General features: G+C 41.5%; 1 protein-coding gene across 1 annotated transcript; it reads right to left on the reverse strand.

Moving 5' to 3' along the window:
- Positions 1–436: 436 nt before the first annotated feature.
- On the reverse strand, positions 437–17,571 carry tap1 (transporter 1, ATP-binding cassette, sub-family B (MDR/TAP)). The gene is made up of 13 exons (XM_049584083.1): positions 17,204–17,571; positions 14,547–14,879; positions 12,449–12,677; positions 11,144–11,258; positions 10,691–10,815; positions 10,210–10,415; positions 7,530–7,727; positions 6,957–7,085; positions 6,602–6,793; positions 6,334–6,507; positions 3,755–3,914; positions 2,925–3,061; positions 437–2,835 (listed from the first exon to the last, which is right to left on the reverse strand). The coding sequence occupies exons 2-13, from the start codon at positions 14,865–14,867 to the stop codon at positions 2,605–2,607; spliced, it is 2,217 nt and encodes a 738-aa protein (XP_049440040.1). The 5' UTR covers positions 14,868–14,879; positions 17,204–17,571; the 3' UTR covers positions 437–2,604.
- Between the last annotated feature and the right edge of the window lie 1,730 nt (positions 17,572–19,301).

Here is a 19,301-nt window from a genome sequence, read left to right on the forward strand (position 1 = left end):
CATTCTCAAAATAACACAAACTAAAGTGAAGCTAAACATTCAACCCACTCTGGAAACTAACTGAAACTAAACTGAACTGAAAACAAATATTAAAAACAAAATAAAAAATAAAAACTAGGTACTGGTGCAGGACTCCACTAAATAATTACTGCACTTCCATAAAGCTGTAGGACTCATGTTTTAAAAAGAATGCATGGCCAAAACTGAAGCAGAGATATCCCTGGGATATCCTGTATTTTAATCCCCATGGGTCAAGCTCCAAAAATGTTGGAGCCTACAATTCCCGTAAAGCAACTCAATGAGACCTTACGGTAAATCAAACCCCGACCTTTCAGTTTATAACTCAGGATTTCTACTAATAATTTTGAGTTTCAAACACCAAACCGAGATTACCTAATGTTCTCAAACTTTGAAAAACTCCCCCCAGAGCCACAGATAATATTTTACAATTGTTTTTATTGGCTGAGTCAAACATACTCCTCATGACAAATGAACTGACCTTCATGTGTAAAATTCGTGAAGTGATCCTTTAAATGCAAGAAGAATCAAACACATGTAAATAGTGGTATGTCAGAGCCCCAAATTGCTTCTCCCAGGATAGGGATTAAAAAAAAATTTAAATATCGAAAAGAAAAAAGCCAGAATTCAAATTCATTGTCAGAGCTAAGCGGTGGGAAACAGTGTTCGCAAGTTGAAAAAATGTACACAATTAGAGAATCATCAATACAAGGAAAAGCACAGGAAAAATAAAACAAAGACAATTATGAAAAATATCTACAACCAAAACATTAAAAAACACTCAATCTTACATATTGCAATATGAAATACCTAAAATCTAGCTGTATGATCTCTTCTACATCTATATTTGCAAAGTACAAAAGCAATACAGTGTACGATAGTCATAAACTCTCTTCAGGATGATTTCCAGTCATGCCCTTTGGCATCTGGAAACTTCCCAGTCGGAAACAGAGTTGACAACATGACAATAAATACCATGGAACAGCTGATATTTTTCATAGCATTGCCATATAATTTATATACCATGGGCACTATCCCTTCAATACTGTATGTAAGAGCCAAATATGTCATTCAGCAGACCTGAATTGTTTTTACTATGGTGCACACTACGTGGTGCTGTATTGATATTGGGGTATGAAGGTAGGAACAACATTGTTGCCATCAGGTGTTGCACTCTGGAAGAGCAAAAGGTTTTGGACCGCTGTGGTGCCAGACAGTGTGCAGCGTGCTGTGTGTTCGGTTTGGAATAATGATAAAGGAATGGACATGTATTCAACCTGTGTTTTAGTGATATGAATAAATACGATGGTTATTCTGCAACTGGAACCTGCAGTCTATTGTTTGAATGCGACACAACCAAGGAAGCTGTGGCATCAACCGTTGCAAAGCTCGTCAGCCAGGTCAATGTAGCTGCAGGTAATAGGCTTAGCTCCTGCACTGTATCTACAGTTGTATTGACCAGCGTGGGCAATGTTGCAAATCAATAAGCAAGATTTGATTTTAGATGATGATGTGCATCAATGTGATGTAATACCTTTATATGGCATTTGTCAAATTTTGCGATATATATTTAAATTAAAGAGAATTTCGTCTGTGCCTCCCAGTCCAAGTAGGACCAGTCTTCCCAGAACAGTTGGGGTTCAGACGCCTCCAGGGGCTTCTAACTGAAGGGTACTTAAATTTTTCCAGGGTCTGAAATCCAAGATAAGGGATTTCAAGCACAACTTCACCATCTTCTAAGGTGCACAGAGAAGGAAAATATTAGCTGTGTCTCAATTCAGGGTCTGCAGCCTTTGAAAGCTGCATTTGAAAACTGATTGCAACACATCGGCACGACCGTGGCCGTCCCATTTCAAAGGCTCCTTCAAATGCAGCCTTCTTTCCTAGAATTTGGAGGATGCATCAGATGAATCCTTCCTCGCCCAGCCTATCCCAAGATGCATTGTGCGCCGGTGACTATTATATATTAAGTTAACTAATAATTGTTTACTAGCTAATGGTTAACTGTTGTTAACACTGCTATTAGCTAAAGCACACAGCTTAAACAATCTTAATTTAGTTTAAATTAAATAAGTTTATCTGAAACATATCAATTGGCAGTGTCTTCAGCGGTGAATCATCTCCTCAAATATTAAATTTAAAAATATATATATATATAATAACAATCTCTGGGTCCATGATTTCAAACTAACTAATTTACTAACTTACTCTGTCTTTCGTCAAGCGCAGCTGGTTGCTAGGTAACAAGAGCATCAGTGGGTCAGGGCAAGAACTGGTGATGCAACCAGGAAATACTCCGCAGACCAGACCGTCCCATTTCAGAGACCGTTTGGTTTAGCTGATGCAATCTTCAAAGCACCTGGCCGACGTTGACCGCGAAGGCCGCATCCTTCAAAGGCTGCAGCCCCTGAATTGAGACACAGCTGCTGTTTATGGGCAAAAACTCCAGCAACTCATGTAGTATGAAGTGTGATCTCCTAATAAGGTTGTTATTTATAGTGCAAATATTGCTGGAGTTTTGACCCTTCAAGTCTGGACAGTTAACCTGCAACCTTCCTTCAACTGAGCAACTCCTGCCCGCAGGTATCACTGTCTATCAATCGTCTCCTCTTCTCGACGATGGAAGCCCATATTCTGCTTCCTCACCAGTTCAGCATAAAGGCCATCTTTCCTCAACAGCTCATCATGACTGCCCTCCTCCTTCACCGTCCCGTCATTGAGGACAATTATATGATGGGCCTTCTCTACAACACTCATGTTGTTGGATATCAGCAGCACAGAGCAGTTGTTGGTTTGGCTCAACAAAGCTTGGTGGACCTGTTGAGTAAAATCATGACTTGGAGTTATATGTGGAAAACAGGATTAAATAATGAGCAAAATCTGAGAAGCTCAGAATCATTTCCTACCTGGTATGCATTCTCTGTGTCCAAGTCACTGGTGGCGTTGTCCAGTATCAGGATTTTAGGACGTCTGATTAAAGCTCTGGCAATGGCAATGCGCTGCTTCTGGCCCCCAGACACTTGGCCTCCCTTCTCCCCAGCATCTGTCCAACAGAAGGATGTACTGGTATTATGTTTATGTACATTTTGGAGGAACAGTAAGTGCATAGTTAAAGGCACAAATCAGCTATTAGCCAGAAAGCTAATGCTCTGCTAGGAAGATCCAAAGTCAATAGCATTGGTGTGTGAGAAGGTGTCATACGAAGTATAAGAAAGTTGAGAGTGCCGGTGTGCTCCTTGCAGCTCGTGTGTCACAGTCTCCATCCTGTGGTTTTCAGAGGATGAGGCACGAAAGGACTCCACTCAGTGTTGGAAATAAATTGTAAACAGAGGCTTTGACTGCCTGCGTCCCTGTTGCTATGGTCACTCACAGAATTATGTAGGTGGCGCATTAATTAAGAGCGGTGAACAGGCAGTTTCACCTGAACTAATTAGTTAGTGGACATCCCGCAGCCAATCAGAATTAAGTATTCACCCAGAAATAAAATTAAAGTAATATGGATCCAGATAAGTGGCTGAAATGAATAAACTAAATTATGTGCTTTTCAAGCCCTGCAGACACCCTGACCAGACAGCCTGAAAGACTGAGTTACTAAAATATTTGAAAAGTTCACCCACAACTAAGAAATGCACAGTTACAGACATTTCTGTGATTGTTCTGCAAACATCCAGCAAGTTTTTGCAGAAGAACCCCACTTTAGGTTAGCCTGAATACATGCTGAGTTTGGGGGTCGAACCTGTGTCGTATCCACTCGACAGCTCCATGATGAACTCGTGAGCACTGGCCATCTTGGCAGCCCTGAACATCTCCTCATCAGAGGCATCCTCGTAGCCGTACTTGATGTTCTCCCGCACAGAGCGAGCAAACAGCACACAATCTTGGCTCACCACAGCAATCTATAAACAAACAGGACACAGAGGAAACGTCAGCGGCTGCTAACTGTCACAGCTCACTGTGAGAATGGTTTACAACGAGGGCAACAGCTGAATAAAACTAGGAAAAAAGAGCTAATTAAAGTGTCCTTGTAATATTCCTGTGACAAAAATGAAACAGGAGCAAAGGAGTGAAGCTAAAGAGACATTCAGAGGAATCCAAGTTTCAGTGAACTCTGATTCACCTTCCTTATATCAGCATCATCATTGTGCAGCTCGGGGCTACTTTAATTTCATTTTCATTTCATTTTATGGACTCAGCGGCAGAATTCACTTATGTATTTGTCATCTTGAATTTTAGTCAATTTTTGTGGTACAATGACTTGATAAACCCTTTAGGGTATCAGTTCTCACCCACACAGGCTGTGGTTTATTATGTCTTCTTTCTTCTGTATGTCCAAATAAAGTGTACAGTCATTTTGCTTCTTGATTCTCAGTCTGAAAAAAGAGCTGGATAGAACAGTTGTGCAAACTACCCTCAGCATCCCAAAGGACTTTACTTGTGTCTGATTTTTATGGTTTTCATGGTGAAAAATAGACCTCTCAATGATATAAATGACAAATCTTCTGGGAAAAAAACCACAGAAGCACAGAACTGGTGCAAGTGGACCTTTACTATGACTTTGTTTGTTAGCCGTTCTGCTGTCTAGTGGCCAAAAATAACTTAATGCAGCTTTAAAGGTACCCTGTAGGGTTTTTTTGTATACAAGAAAAAAAAAAGCTGTATTTACTAGGGCTGCCTCCTAACAGACTACCAAATGTTAGTCAACCAGAAAGGCGATTAGTCAGCAACATTTCATCTGTCGCTTAGTCGCAGAAAAGAAAAAACAAACACAAAGGTGAAACTCTGCACCTTGTCAAAATACATCAAAACCTATATGACTGGACCATGTGGGAATTTAATTTGAAAGGACAGACACAGGAAGTGTCCACAGTCAGCAGTCAGACAGAGCTTTACATCTGTCCCGTGGATGATAGGCCTACACATTTATAAACAGCTCCTGGAAGAAGATCAGCTCTGCACTCAGGATTTCAGGCAAATAGGCTATATGATGCTTGTTAAGGTTGCTTGGCAACCTCAGATGCAACTTGCCGCCACGCTCTTGAAAGCTGGCACAAAAAAGGCACGAGAGTAGTGCCCAGTGCCTGACCTTGCATTGACGTCATGTCGGGCAGGAAATCCAAAGTGTGGGATCATTTTGAGAAGGTGAAGGACGAACCCAAGGTGATATGTAAACTCATCTTCATTGGTCGACTACAAACATGACGTATCATCTGAAACATGGAAGTAGCTACATGCCCATTAGCCCACAGTGTCATTAACAGGCGGCTCGCTCAGTGTGTGACGTGCACTTATAGATAAAATACAGGCCTATATTAATGAAGGTTCATTAGTACGGTTTTGTGTTTCTCTGTAATGTAGCACACTGTTAACAATGTTACTGATACTATTCTTTCTCACACCTTCAACTCACACCATTGTGTTGCCCAAAATATATCATTTAATAATTAAATTAATATTGTAAACATGCAGGCGACTAGTCGACTAATGGCCCTAAATGATGATTATTGGTTGACTAGGTAAATTCTTAGTCGGGGGCAGCCCTAATATTTATGGTCAGCGTTTCTCACCAAAGTGGCTCGGCAATCGCTGTCTGACAGCAATTTGCCTCACTATATTTGAATTTCTTCTGCACTGTGTCTCTTGGATGTCTGCTGCTTACATTCTGACACCTGATTGCTACCTTTTTATAAAGCCCACGTCTCTTTTTTAGGTAACTAAAATACACTTTGTTGCTGACCCTACAGCAGTACACCGCTTAGCTTCTGTGGTAGCACTCCTGCCTGCTTCTAAAAACTCTGGCTGTGCCAACAGAACATACACTGTGGGTAATACACTAATAATAGATGACAAACTATCCCTCTAAGCTCCTTATTATTGCGCTAACCACTAAGTTATTGATTACTTACAAAGCCCTGAGAGGCCTTGCTCCAAGTTACATAACAGATCTTTTATTGCCTGATGTTCCTTCTCGCACCCTGAGATCCTCAGATGCATCTTTTGTTGTTGTTCTGAGGTCTAGATTAATTCACAAAGATGACAGAGCCTTTGCAGTCAGAGCTCCACAACTTTGGAATGACTTGCCTGAGGAGATCAGGGCTGCAAATTCTGTCTCATCTTTTAAATCATTTCTGAAATGCCTGTTTTTACTATGTTATTTTTATTCTCTGTGTATTGCTTTTATCTTGTTTTATTGCTTTGTCTTTTTAATTTCATATTGTAAAACACTTTTAAGTGTGTTAATGTTTAATATTACTATTATTATCATTATTATTACAAGATTGAAATACATAATGGAAAAAATGTCTTGTAACCACCCACCTTGTCATGTAGGTACTGGTTTTTGTAGTTTTCCAGTGGTTTCCCATCCAGTAGGATCTCCCCTGCTTGGAGCTTGTAAAATCTCTCCAGCAGCTTGACACAGGTCGACTTCCCTGATCTGTTAAGCCCCACAAGGGCAGTGACTTTGTCTGGCTTTATGTCCAGAGACAAGTCCTGGAAGAAGAGAGGAACAGGGTGATTTGGTAAAGAGTCATAAGTGATAAAATTGTAAATATAATAACTGCACAGGGGATAAACACAGCCATACCTTGAGCACAGGATTTTCGTCTTTGTTGCCAGAATAGGAAAATGTAACTTTTTTGAATTGAATGTGTCCCTTAAGCTTTTCGGGGGCCAAGGTGCCCTCTGGGTATATGTCAGGTTTGCGATCCAAATATTCAAAGATCTTCTCAGACCCACCAATTGCTTTCTTCACCGCTGGGTAATACTGCATGACAGCCTGGAAGAGAGGTGGCAGAATGAGGAACTTTGCCATTTGCCTTAATTATATATTTTCTTTCACACAAAAAAATAGCAACTTGTAATTCTGCAACAGGGAAAACAAGTTTGAGGACATAACATCACTTCCAAGCTCATTCCTTTTATCTTGACCCGTGGCTCACCTCAACAGCTGAGGCAAACTGCAGCTCATAGAGGACGAATGACACCAGGTCTCCACTGCTAACGTCCCCCCTGGTTACAAGAGTCCCTCCATAGTACAGAATACACACCTTCAGGGCCAAGGTGGTCATCTGGGAGAACATAAACAGTGGTTTACACACTAAATTAACAGGGTTAAATAATACTCTTCAATGAACATGCAGTGTCAGTTTTCCTATGTGCTCAATTTGGAGGAACTTCTGGCGTAGATAGGAGGCTATATGAGGAGCTCTGTTTAACTCCTGTCCCACCTCGACTCAACCGAGGCTACATTTAAAACTTAACATTTCTGGCTGCATTTCGTTTTCTGCATGAATTTGGTTTCATTTTCTGTTAGTAAACAGCTGATGACTTAAGAAGCAGAAAGTGATAAACACATCTTCGTGCTTTAAAAAGTCAGGAACCTCTGGGTGACATTGCAGACAGTGCATGCATATTTTGCTATTTTCTCTAGGTTACCCCCACTGTTTCATACTCACAGACATATGCTAAGGAATCATTGCACACTTTATAACCCAGATCAGTATTCAACTCACGCTGTTGGCCCAGGTCGAGCCTGCATAGGCTGCTGCTTCCTTTTTATTAAGGGCGTACGTATCCTCCAGCCGCTGTCTGTACCTCTCTGTCTCGCCATCCTCGTTGGCAAAACTCCTCACTGTCTTCATGCTGGAGAACGTCTCTGTGGCCACCTGGTTGGCTTTGGCCAGTGACTCCTGAACCTTTGCGGCAATAGTCTGAAACATGGATAAAAATTTTAAATATAGACTTTGTGAAAATTTGATATCTTACAAACATGTCTGGTGGACATGATACAATCATAGCTGCACTGGAAATATTTTGACATTATGTCAAATTGTCTGGACCAGTATCCAGTGCCTGGGGTTGATTTTTCCTTGAGTCTAGCACCATGAGCTGTAACCACAACACTGACATATAAAGTAGACTGGTTGACACTGAGCCACATTTGCATTCATTTAGCAGTCATGCCTCGGTGCAGCTGATGGATATAACTCCAATATTCTCTCTCCTTGTAACTAACCCCAGAGGGAAATATCAAATAATAATAATTATGCATTTTATGTATAGGCGCCTTTCAAAGCACTCAAGGACACCTTACAGGACACAGTTAAAAAGGACAAGACAGAGGACAGAACTGCAATCATCATTTCAAGATGTAACCAAAGAATGAACATGGATAGCAGTGCTCTGAGGTTTAAGTGATGGGTGATGATTAATATTTCGTAGATGAATGTAGGCAGACTGAGACATTATTAATGTGGGCCTCGAAGGACAATATGCTGTCTGTTTGTTTGTTTGTTTGTCTGTAGCTGTTGAATGCTCCACTATGTTCACCAGCTAGTTGCTAACTTTGTCTGTCTGCTGTGACACTAGCGTACAAACCATTCGTCACCCCTTTACGCTGAAAACAGCTGCCTGCTGTGACTAGAAACAACACTGATGAGAGCAGCCAGACTGAATCAGAGTTAAACGCGGTCTTTAAAAACCAAAACAATGGGCTCTAGTTTCCCGGCGCAGCGCAGGGTGGCGAACCCCGCGCAGAGCTAGTATCGAGCAGCACAACCCAAGGCGCGCTCAGTTTAGTAGTTTGGCAGACCGAGGTGCGCTGAGATGGGTGTGGCGGCGCAGCAGGGGGAGGTATCGACAGATCCAGCTTGGCGCAGTGACAGTTTCGTGCCAAAAGGCGTCGCTGAAGGTGCGCTAAAAGCTCGCCAGCTGAAACCAGGTCTACTGTCAGCGCAGGCAGAGCGCAGCCGGTGTAAGCCAAAGTTTGGCTGACCAGCGGACAGTGTGCACACATCACCAAAACCTCACAGGCAGGTTTCCAGAATGTCAGGCACATTAACAATGCAATAAATACCCAAAAAACATTATTCAATGCAACTATCTGCAATCAGCACATAAATGTATCTCTATATCAACTGTCCCATCACATCTGATGATCTGATGTCAGATCAAAGGGGATTGGCACCGTTTGGCACATGTGGCACGCGTAATGGAAACCCAACACACAGCTGCAAACTAATGAGTTCACATCCCTCTCAGCCAACTACAAACAGCCACAGCATCAGATAGTAGGGGTGTAAATCACCAGCTTCATCACGATACGATATTATATCGATTTGTTTGGATGACGATACGATGTTTGCCGATATTACAAAGTCTGTCACGATACAATTTTGATTCGATTCAATTCAGGAGCCTGCAATCGATATGACGCGATATCATATGCCCATCTAACACAACCATTTACATCAACTCATAAAAACAACTAGAATATGATTTGACCATTTTATTTCTGAGCTCTGTTTGTAGTTTGAGCAGAGGCGCGCTTGCCCAGAAATGGAGACACAGACATGCTATGTGAATTTCAAAATAAATGTGTATCTTTAAGATGATGATATGGGTCGATGTTTTCATTTTGCATCGATCGGATCGTTAATGATGATCGTGGATCGATGTATCATTACACCCCTATCAGATAGGGAGTATATATTCAGCATCTGTCATCTTAGAAAAGTCAAAAGAAAAGAAACAGAGTGAGACTGCGAGAGAGAAAGAGAGAGCGCGCGCACGAGAGAAACGCAACATTGATTTACAATTGCGGTGACCTCCTCCCAGGCTACCTTTGCATCATCAGCCCGTGGAGGTCTGCTCGCAGTTCCGTATATTCGGACACTGGGAGCTTGGACCCCTCAGACCAAAACATCAGTTTCCTCCTGGGAGAAGTTTGGCCGTTTGACGCTGCTGCTCTCTTCTGCCATGGCGAATTGAGTAAACTCTCATTACGCCTTCGAGCGGCGCATTTAAGGGCGAGGAGAGGGGCTCATTTGATTGGTGTGATGTGTGTAAAACCCACTCCACGCCTTCTCTCTTCCCTCTTTCCGACTTGCGCCGGTAGGAGGGACGGAGGTGGGAAAGACGAGTAGCTGCGCCAGCGCGCACGTTGCGCCAAACTTTCAAAATCCGCCTGGCCACACCCAGCTGGCGAAGCGCAGGTGCGCTGCACCCCCGCCTCGCCCGGTCTGCGAAACTAGAGGCCAATGAGTTAAAAGACACTAAAATGCTACTTAGCTGAGAGGAGTGGCAAAATTGGGTGATAATTCCCTATGGGTTCCTCACTTCAAGCCCTCTCAGATTACACATAGACTTTTCATCCATTGCTAAAATAAAAATATAAAAATAACTCCTCTGTACCTGGTGGAAGCGTCCAGTCAGCTTTGGTATGACCCAGATGATGGGCAGCCCCATGCAAGTGAGCAGGGACATTTTCCACGACTGGCTCACCATGAAGAACATGAGGAAGGCGAAACGCGCAGAGTACCACATCAAGAGACTCAGCTTCTCACTCAGTGCCTCGCTCATATCGTTGGTATCCGTGGTAATGCGGGACACAAGTTCACCTGAGAGAGCAGTTGTGCATTAGCCTTGTTGAAAGAATTACAGTGCAAGAACATGTTGTTAAAATCCTGCATTGTCTGTATTTTCAACAGCACATACAAACTCTGTCAATTCATACCAATCAGAACACTGAGCTTCACCTTGATAAATATAACAGTGTGGCACAAGTGCAAAATATAAATAGGACAATAGGTTCAGGATTCATGCATGATAACCTACTGTTCACAGTACTGTTTCCCTTCTGTTGAGTCATATGTACAGTACAAACATGATTTACCTGTGGCCTTGAAGAAAGCAATCTCCTGTTTCAGCACAGCCTGGAAGACGGCTCCCTGCACTGCTGTGTGTATGCGGCTCATGGTGACATTGTACGTGAGATCACATACAAATTCAAGCACAGCGCTGAAACGTGCAACAGAGGACACATTACAGTGGAAAGTACCCAAAATATCACTACACAGTTATTACTGTACTACCACCTCTACATTCAAGTGAATATAACAACATTTCTTCTTCTTTAAACTATGCAGAACTGTCAGTTATGGTTTGTAAATACGCTCGCCAGCAAAAGTTAAAGTAAAAGCAAACCCCAGACTGAGTCTCATTTAGCATTTTGCCTCGCTATGATTGCATTTCTTCTGCACTGTGTCTCTTGGATGTCTGCTGCTTACGTTCTGACACCTGGTTGCTACCTTTTTAAAAACTGCTTTAGGTGATCTACTAAAGTTACCTGGCAATAGTCATAAGCGTCATGACTGTGATGGCTTCTGTGAATGCATCAGGCGCTTCTTCATTTATGATCCAGTCAGCCACACGACCAGTGTACTGAGGAACAGCCATTTCACCTGAGGTCAGAAGTTCACATCATCACAAAACTTATCTTTGGGGAGACCAAACTGTTAATCTTTGTGCTGTTAGATCAGCCTAGAGAGTCAACACTATTACAGGAGAAGAGACATGACAGGCTGTTGATGGTCTACGCAACCATGTAGACTTTTGCATGTCCTTATTTGCCTACCACAGCGTGTCCCAAAAAATTAGAATCTATGTGTGGCGGTAGCTGACGAAGGGGGGTGAGGGATCAGTAAACTTTCTTTTTTTTATGTGTGTGAATTCTGAGGTTTTTGTGAGTCCGTGAACGCAATGGCGGCGGAGTTCTTCATGAGTTTTTTTTTTTTCTTGCCGCAGCAGTTTGTTGAGTTTGAGTGACGGGGTGGCGAATTGATCAGCAGTCAGTTTGTGGTTGAATCCGGGGCCTCCTACCAGTGGGATGTGCCCGGAACACCTCTAATGGGAGGCGCCCAGGAGGCATCCTGATCAGATGCCCGAACCACCTCAACTGACCCCTTTCAACGCAAGGGAGCAGCGGCTCTACTCCGAGCTCCCTCCAGTTGTCCGAGCTCCTTACCCTGTCTCTAAGGCTGAGCTCAGACACCCCACAGAGGAAACTCATTTTGGTCGCTTGTATCTGTGATGTCATTCTTTCAGTCACTACCCAGAGCTCATGACCATAGGTGAGGGTTGGGACGTAGATGAACCAGTAAATCGAAAGCTTCGCCCTCCAGCTCAGCTCCCTCTTCACCATGATGGTCCAATGCAGCGCCTGCATCACTGAAGAAGCTGCAACAAACCGCCGATCCATCTCACGCTTCATTCTACCCTCACTCATGAACAAGACCCCGAGATACTTGAACTCCCTTGCTTGAGGCAGAAACTCTCACTAAGAGCGATTCAAGAAGACCTTGACGAAACGGAATATTCGGACTATGAGCACCTTGCCTGGGTTGGGACACTGTGTGGGAAACCCCGCAATATGATTTCATTTTATTTACATTTACTGTATGAGATCATCAGACAATTTCCAGATATAAAATATTATGAGTTAAGTTTTTCCAGCCTTCATAATCCTCTACTTGAACCTGAAAGACGGCAAAATCTTCATAGCTCTGCTTGTAAAACACCACCTACTACAAGAGTGAACCTGCAAACAACGACGACATGCCATTCATTTAAATTAAGGTGTTGTCTCTCTTACCATACGAAGAGAGAACCACGAGACACAGCACAAAAACAAAGCGCCCGCTATAGGGCAGCATGTATCCCATCAGCCTCTTCAGAGGGGAAATGGTGTCGTCTTTGGGCTTCTCTGAAGGCGCCCTTGTCAACAGAGATGAGACGTATCGACCCCAGGACAGCAACAGAGACGACACATATCGACTCCAGTAGAGCCAAGCAACGACGGTCACAGCATAACCCTGTAACACCTGGAAAACAAATCACACTTTTAACACACAAATCCAGAAAATTATTGCATGAAATATTTTTTCATGCTACAGATGGTTTGGACAAATGTTAGGATCAAAGCAAAAACAACATGTCTAAAATGGGGGATTTTTTTTTTGTTCTCTTCAGACTGGTTTGCTTTTGGTTTCACTATTGTTTCTGTTCGAGGCTCAACAGCTTCATTCCAAAAATAATACAACAAAATGACCGTAACAAGTATTTAAACCCTGCTGAGCACGTTATAAAATCTTACTTACAGCAAATGTGATAAATAATTCAATCAAGTGAGTTAATTCAACTAATTTCTATAACAAAAAACTGTTGTTGCAGCAGGAGAGCTGTTAACACTGGAAGAAATGATCAGATCCTTTAGTAAAATAAAAGAAACAATATCACAGTGCAAGATACTCAATTTCAAGTAAAAAGGTTCTGTATTTAAGATCTTACTCAAGTGAAAGTAAGGAGGAATTAAGTGCACACTTTACTTGAAGTATCAAAAGTGAAAGTACTTGTCATGCTGCAGAAAGTCCCTGTCAGTGTCATATTGTGAAACATCTGTTTATTATTGCTGATTATGTAGATGGTGGATGTGGAGATCATTTTAACTACTTTATATTGCTGGGTATTTTATTAATTGATAACAATGCACTGTACTTCATAAGATCATTGTGGTTTTTGTATGTAAAATCTTAATCTGCAAAGTAACTAGTAACTAAACTGATCAGCCAAAACATTAAAACCACTGACAGGTGAAGTGAACAACACTGATTACACCAGCAACCACTCAAAAACTGTTGCAGGCCAAGTACCCCCCCACCCCACCCCCCTCATGGCAACAGTACTCCCCAATGACAGTGGCCCCCCAGCTGAAAAAAGCAGCATGCCACACTACAAAAACTGTTCAGAAATGGCCTGTGGAGCATGACAAACAGCTCAAGGTGTCGAGGTGTGGCCTCCTTGGATCAGACTTGGCTCTGACCTGTGGAGGCATGGACACAGGATCTCTGGGAGTGTCCTGTGGTGTCTGGCACCAGTGCATTGGTGGCAGATCCATTTAGTCCAGTGGGTTGTGAGGTGGGTTAATGGCACGTGCCACAGATGCTCATTCAGATCGGAATCTGGGGAATTTGGAGGCCAGGTTGACACTTTGAGGTCTTTGTCACATTCCTTGGGCCATTCCTGAGCCATGTTTGCAGTGTGGCATGGTGCATTATCCTGCTGGGGGGCCACTGCCATTGGGGAGTGTTTATGCCATGAGGGGGGGTCTGCAACAGTGTTTGAGTGGGTGGAACATGTCAGGTGGTATCCACATGAATGCCAGAACCAAAGGTTTCCCAGCAGAATAATGCACTGGAACAAACTAATCAAAGTTATTCACTTCACCTGTCAGTGGTTTGAATGTTTTGGCTGATCGGTGTATAGCTATGTAGTGAGGTAAAAAGTACAGTATTTCCCTCTGAAATTTAGTAGAATAGAAGTATAAATTAACATAAATTGGAAATACTCAGGTACAAGTAAATCAAAACTGTACTTAGTTACATTGCACCAGCATCTACAGTACCCACTGTACAAGCTCCCTCAAGCAAGGACTTTTTGCTAATTACACATCATCAGTTTAGGATATCCATGTTTGTTTATCATTTCTTACCAAGTTTATTTTTGGATATACAATTTATTAATAGCTAAACTTGAAGTCAGCACATGAACACACACTACGGTCAGTGAGCCATCATGGGCTCATCTCTAGAGCCATCGCCCCCAGTTACATACTAACATACCTAAACAGATGTTGAGAAAAGTGCCTGCAACTAAATATGACTTCAAACACATCTGCAAAAAGAGCCACCTACCCTTTCCCAGGAGTGCCACCCCCACAGTTCCTCCATGACCGACTGCCCCAGCGCCCAGAGAAGAGTGGTGTACACCGGGAAGTGGAAGCAAAGGACCCCTAAGCTCTGCAGCCCCTCGAAGCTGCTCATCCATGGCAGGCTTCCAGGGTAGGTGAAGGTGAGGAAGGCGAGGAGGACGGCCCTGATCACCCCTCCGCCCCACAGGGTGATGAACGGATGGGAGAAAAGGAGTGGGGAGAGGTGGGCCAAGCGGATGGCGTGCACCACACACACATCCAGGCACGTGAAGAGCAAGGGGAAGAAGTAGCTCATTTTTTGCATAATGCGCAAGTTCTGCAAATGAAAGGGACAGAGGGGGTTAGTGGCTGAGGTCTCACATGTGGGACTCACTAAGGCCTCCAAACAGGAAACATAATTATTACCTATGGGCAGGCTGGGGAGTAACAAAATACAAATAACTGAGTTACGCCTTTACAATACAAAATATAAGTAAATCTGTGGTGTTATAAATAAAGTTACAATCTTAAAAAATAGATTACCTGAGGAGATAATTTTTGTTTTATAATGTGGTTTGTTTACATTACATAACATAACAGAAATGCATATTTAACAGATTCAGTGTGGACAGAGAGCCAAGCACAGTGTAAAATTCATATGACGCACCCATTTACCATAGATAGATTTAAAAAAGTGTGTGCAGTGCAGCTGCCATACAACAATGGCAGAGGAAAGGCACAGACAGGACACTTTTGTGTGTTTTTGGCATAAAAATATAAGACGCAGATAGGCCTACACGAGCTCATAATTTTGACGTATTCCAGAAGCAATAATAAGAAGAAGAATAATAAACTTTATTTCTATAGCGCCTTTCTAAACCAGAGTTCTAAATGCTTCCCAGTACAATACCATACTACATCAGAAAACAAAGAAGTGAAAGAACATCATTTACAGAAAATGGAATTCACAACACGAGACAGCAACACGTGCACTTATTTCTGTACCACCTTACAAAGACAATTATGGTCAGAGATTATTTTGTCACTTACACTAAGATGCCACAATACATTAAAGCAATAACCTCTATTACACATTTCAAACACGCATATAAACACTGTCTGAACGAGGGACATACCTGCAACCACTGATTTAAATCTCATATCCCATTTTACTCACTCCACTTCAGTCCACTACTCTGCATTGTTCATGTAGCTGCCTACGTTTAGTTGTTTTGCCTGTGTTGATCGTTTCTGTTTTTATTCTGTATTGTGATGTGTTTTGGTTGCATAACAGAAACCTGCTAAAAAAAACAGTTTTTAACTGAGTCGGGTCAGTTCAACTGTAACACGCAATGTTACTTTCAATTCCTTTCCTGTATAAATAAATTGAATTAACGGATTTAAGTATAACATAAATATATGTAAAATATAATATATACATATACATAAACACATATGTCCATACATACACATATACACTCACCGGCCACTTTATTAGGTACATCTGTTCAACCTATTGTTAATGCAAACAGCTAATCAGCCAATCACGTGGCAACAACTCTTAGACACTTAGACATGTAGACATGGTGAAGACGACCTGCTGAGGTTCAAACTGAGCATCAGAATGAGGAAGAAAGGTGATTTCAGTGACTTTGAACATGGCATGGTTGTTGGTGCCAGATGGGCTGTATTTCAGATTTTCATGCACAACCATCTCTAGGGTTTACAGAGGATGGTCCCAAAAAGAGATAATATCCAGCTGATGCCAGAGGTCAGAGGAGAATGGCCAGTCTGGTTCAAGATGATAGAAAGGCAACAGGCAGTCAAATAACCTCTCGTTACAACCAAGGTCAGAAGACCATCTCTGAACCAACAACACGTCCAACCTTGAAGCAGACGCAATCCAATAGAGCACCTTTGGGATGTGGTGGAACGGGAGATTCACATCATGGATGTGCAGCCGACAAATCTGCAGCAACTGTGTGATGTCATCATGTCAATATGGACCAAAATCTCTGAGGAATGTTTCTAGCACCTTGTTGAATCTATGACACCAAGAATTAAGGCAGCTCTGAAGGCAAAAGGGGTCCAACCAGGTACTAGTTAGGTGTACCTAATAAAGTGGCTGATGAGTGTAAACATACATTTACATATAGGCTTCATATACGTACATACACACACACACATTCACATAAATATACATACATGCATGTACACACATACCCACTTAATTTGAGTAATCTAATGTAATGTATTACAAATTACATTTAAGAGCATGTACTCAGTAATCTGTAGTGGAATACATTTTAAAATAACCCTCCAAACAGTGCCTGTGGGCAGAAACATGTAGTATACATAGTTTAATATATAGCTTTTTTTTTTTTTACCCCTTTATAACTGCGTAAGATGGGGCAGTAATTTGACTTGCATGTCCCTCATGGTGAGAATTTACTTTCACTTTGCTGCAGATGGTTTTCTTCATTACGTTCATTTTCATCTACACTGCTGATTTCTTACAAACACTTTGACACAAACCCAAATACACAGTCACACAAACGAATTAGCACAACACTCAAACTTAACATGTATGCTACAGTAAGTACAGTATGTTAGCTAGCCCAGTTTAGCTAGTATCATTGCAGGTGTTTAAATCCAACTTACCTGTCCTTTCGACGAGCAGAGTTTAATGTGGCGGTTTGATGTTCGTCTAAGAACGTAAACCGACACCAGTATTTACCAAAAACGCACTTATATTGTCAATTTATCGATTAACAACCGGCTTCTCCTTCAGACGTCGACACAGCTAACTTACAACTGTCAAACTGAAACCGAAAGTAACTATTTATACGCTTTTACAACGGAAAGCCCCTGGTCTGTGTGCCAACATGGCGCACGAAGACGAGTGAGCAAGATCCACGCACTTTAATTTAAGTTGTACCGTATTTATCTAACTCCTGCTTTTATAAACTGAAGTAAAACTACGGCAATGAATGTTGCACAGCGGTGCACACAGTCTGAGGTGATATGATCTGCCTAGTGTGAACTAACATGGGTCATCTTTAGTACAGCAGCGACACCATGTGGCCAGATGATGGAACTGCTACAGCTCGGCTCTATCAATCTAACATTATTGTGTGTAATACCCAGTGTTAGGAAGTAACTAGTTACATGTCATTAAATTACAAAATAAATGTAACTGTAATTAGTCACAGTTACCAAGAAAAATATGTAATTAAATTACAGTTATAAATCAAAGTGTAGCAATTTATATTATATTTATTTATATGTAGCCTAAAATAAAACATTTATTTTGTTGCTTTGCATCTTATATATGTATATGCAGCCTATTTCTGGACATTTTTGGACATTTTTTAGCTTGATTGTCTGGTTTAAATTAATTGTTAGAAAAGTCATCAGTTGTAGTGACTTACATTACTTTGATTAGGTAATTAAAAGTCAAGTCAATTTTATTTATATAGCACATTTCATATGACAAGCTTAAACTCAATGTGTTTAAGATACATCATGCATGTCTTTTTGTTTTCTGATTTTCATGCTGCCTTGCTGCAAAAAGAATGTCCTCACATATTGTAATAAAAATCTGAGCTGTAGTTTACAAACGTTGCATTAATTGTTGTTCCAATTTCTTATGTTTTAATTAAAGTATATTTATCACACTCCTCCAGTTTTGTTGCGGTCTGTATTATTTTTATCTCTTCGTATTTATTTAGATTTAAATGAAAACAGATAACATTAACCCAAATTTAGGCTTATTTTTGTATACAGCAACTCTTTTTGTCTATTTTCGTGTCTTGTTTTTTGCTGTTAGCCGTGCTTGTTTTCCTTAGGTATCTGTTTGTGAAGTCAAGTTTGGGTGAAGTCAGGTAACATGGGACAAATAAGGTTTTACATCTCAGGCTCTCTAAACATTAGCAGCCAGTCACCACACAAGTTATTGCATCGTTAACACAAATGTGCTTTACATGAAACAGGGCTTTTTGATTGGTCTGAGATAACTAGGATGGGCAAAGCAAAGAGTCAACTGGAACTGATAAATAAATATAGGCGATTAAACATCAAACATGACTGTCCCATTTTACCTGAACATGCCATTGGAGGAAAAGTTTCTCGTTGTGTTTGAAGGTCCAAAATTTCAAAAATATTTTACTTAGCAACATATTTTCTTTCCATAACAAGTTCAACAAGTAACACTCTTTAACGTGTGTAAAGAATTCTTGGTAGTTTTCTTGGTAATCTACCAAAAAGTGTCCCAAATTACCTGACCTCACCCTGTACGCCTTCTATCTATCTGTCTGCCTGTGTATGTCATAAGAACAAGATGGTGGAAATAAGTTATTATAGGATATGATGAAGTATAGCTTAGTTTAGGAAGTGCCTACTCAATGTTTTACTTTTGAAACATGACGGTGGAATTTTAATATAGACTTCAGATGTTGCAGTATCAACTTGTTCGGGGGCCCTCGGGTAAAAATGTGTTATTCCGACTCTATAAAACTTCCACTGTGTTTGCACCTTAGCCGTTATTATTGAGGACATTTTGCCATGTCACACCAGAAAAAAGCACAGGTGTAAAAATTAAATTATTGCTGGCTGGGTTCCATTTAGAATTCCCCTTTAGCGTTCAGAGTCCTTTACACATGCGCAATCAAATTATGAATTATTAATGTGAGACGTTGGCTGGCCCCGAGTCTGTGTGGCCTCAGGACAGTTGGCTGCTTTGCCCGCTTGGTTATTCTTC

This window comes from Epinephelus fuscoguttatus, linkage group LG8 (genome assembly GCF_011397635.1).
Source record: "Epinephelus fuscoguttatus linkage group LG8, E.fuscoguttatus.final_Chr_v1".
Classification (NCBI taxonomy): Eukaryota; Metazoa; Chordata; class Actinopteri; order Perciformes; family Serranidae; genus Epinephelus; species Epinephelus fuscoguttatus.

What these genes read in the sequence shown, in the direction of transcription:
- tap1 (XM_049584083.1), bottom strand. Translation starts at nt 14,867, where the DNA reads ATGCAAAAAATGAGCTACTTCTTCCCCTTGCTCTTCACGTGCCTGGAT. An exon ending in TGCTTTCTTCAAGGCCACAG is followed by an intron (nt 10,416 to 10,690) that starts GTAAATCATGTT and finishes CTGCTCTCTCAG; the next exon opens with GTGAACTTGTGTCCCGCATT. An exon ending in TGACTGGACGCTTCCACCAG is followed by an intron (nt 7,728 to 10,209) that starts GTACAGAGGAGT and finishes TCCATGTTTCAG; the next exon opens with ACTATTGCCGCAAAGGTTCA.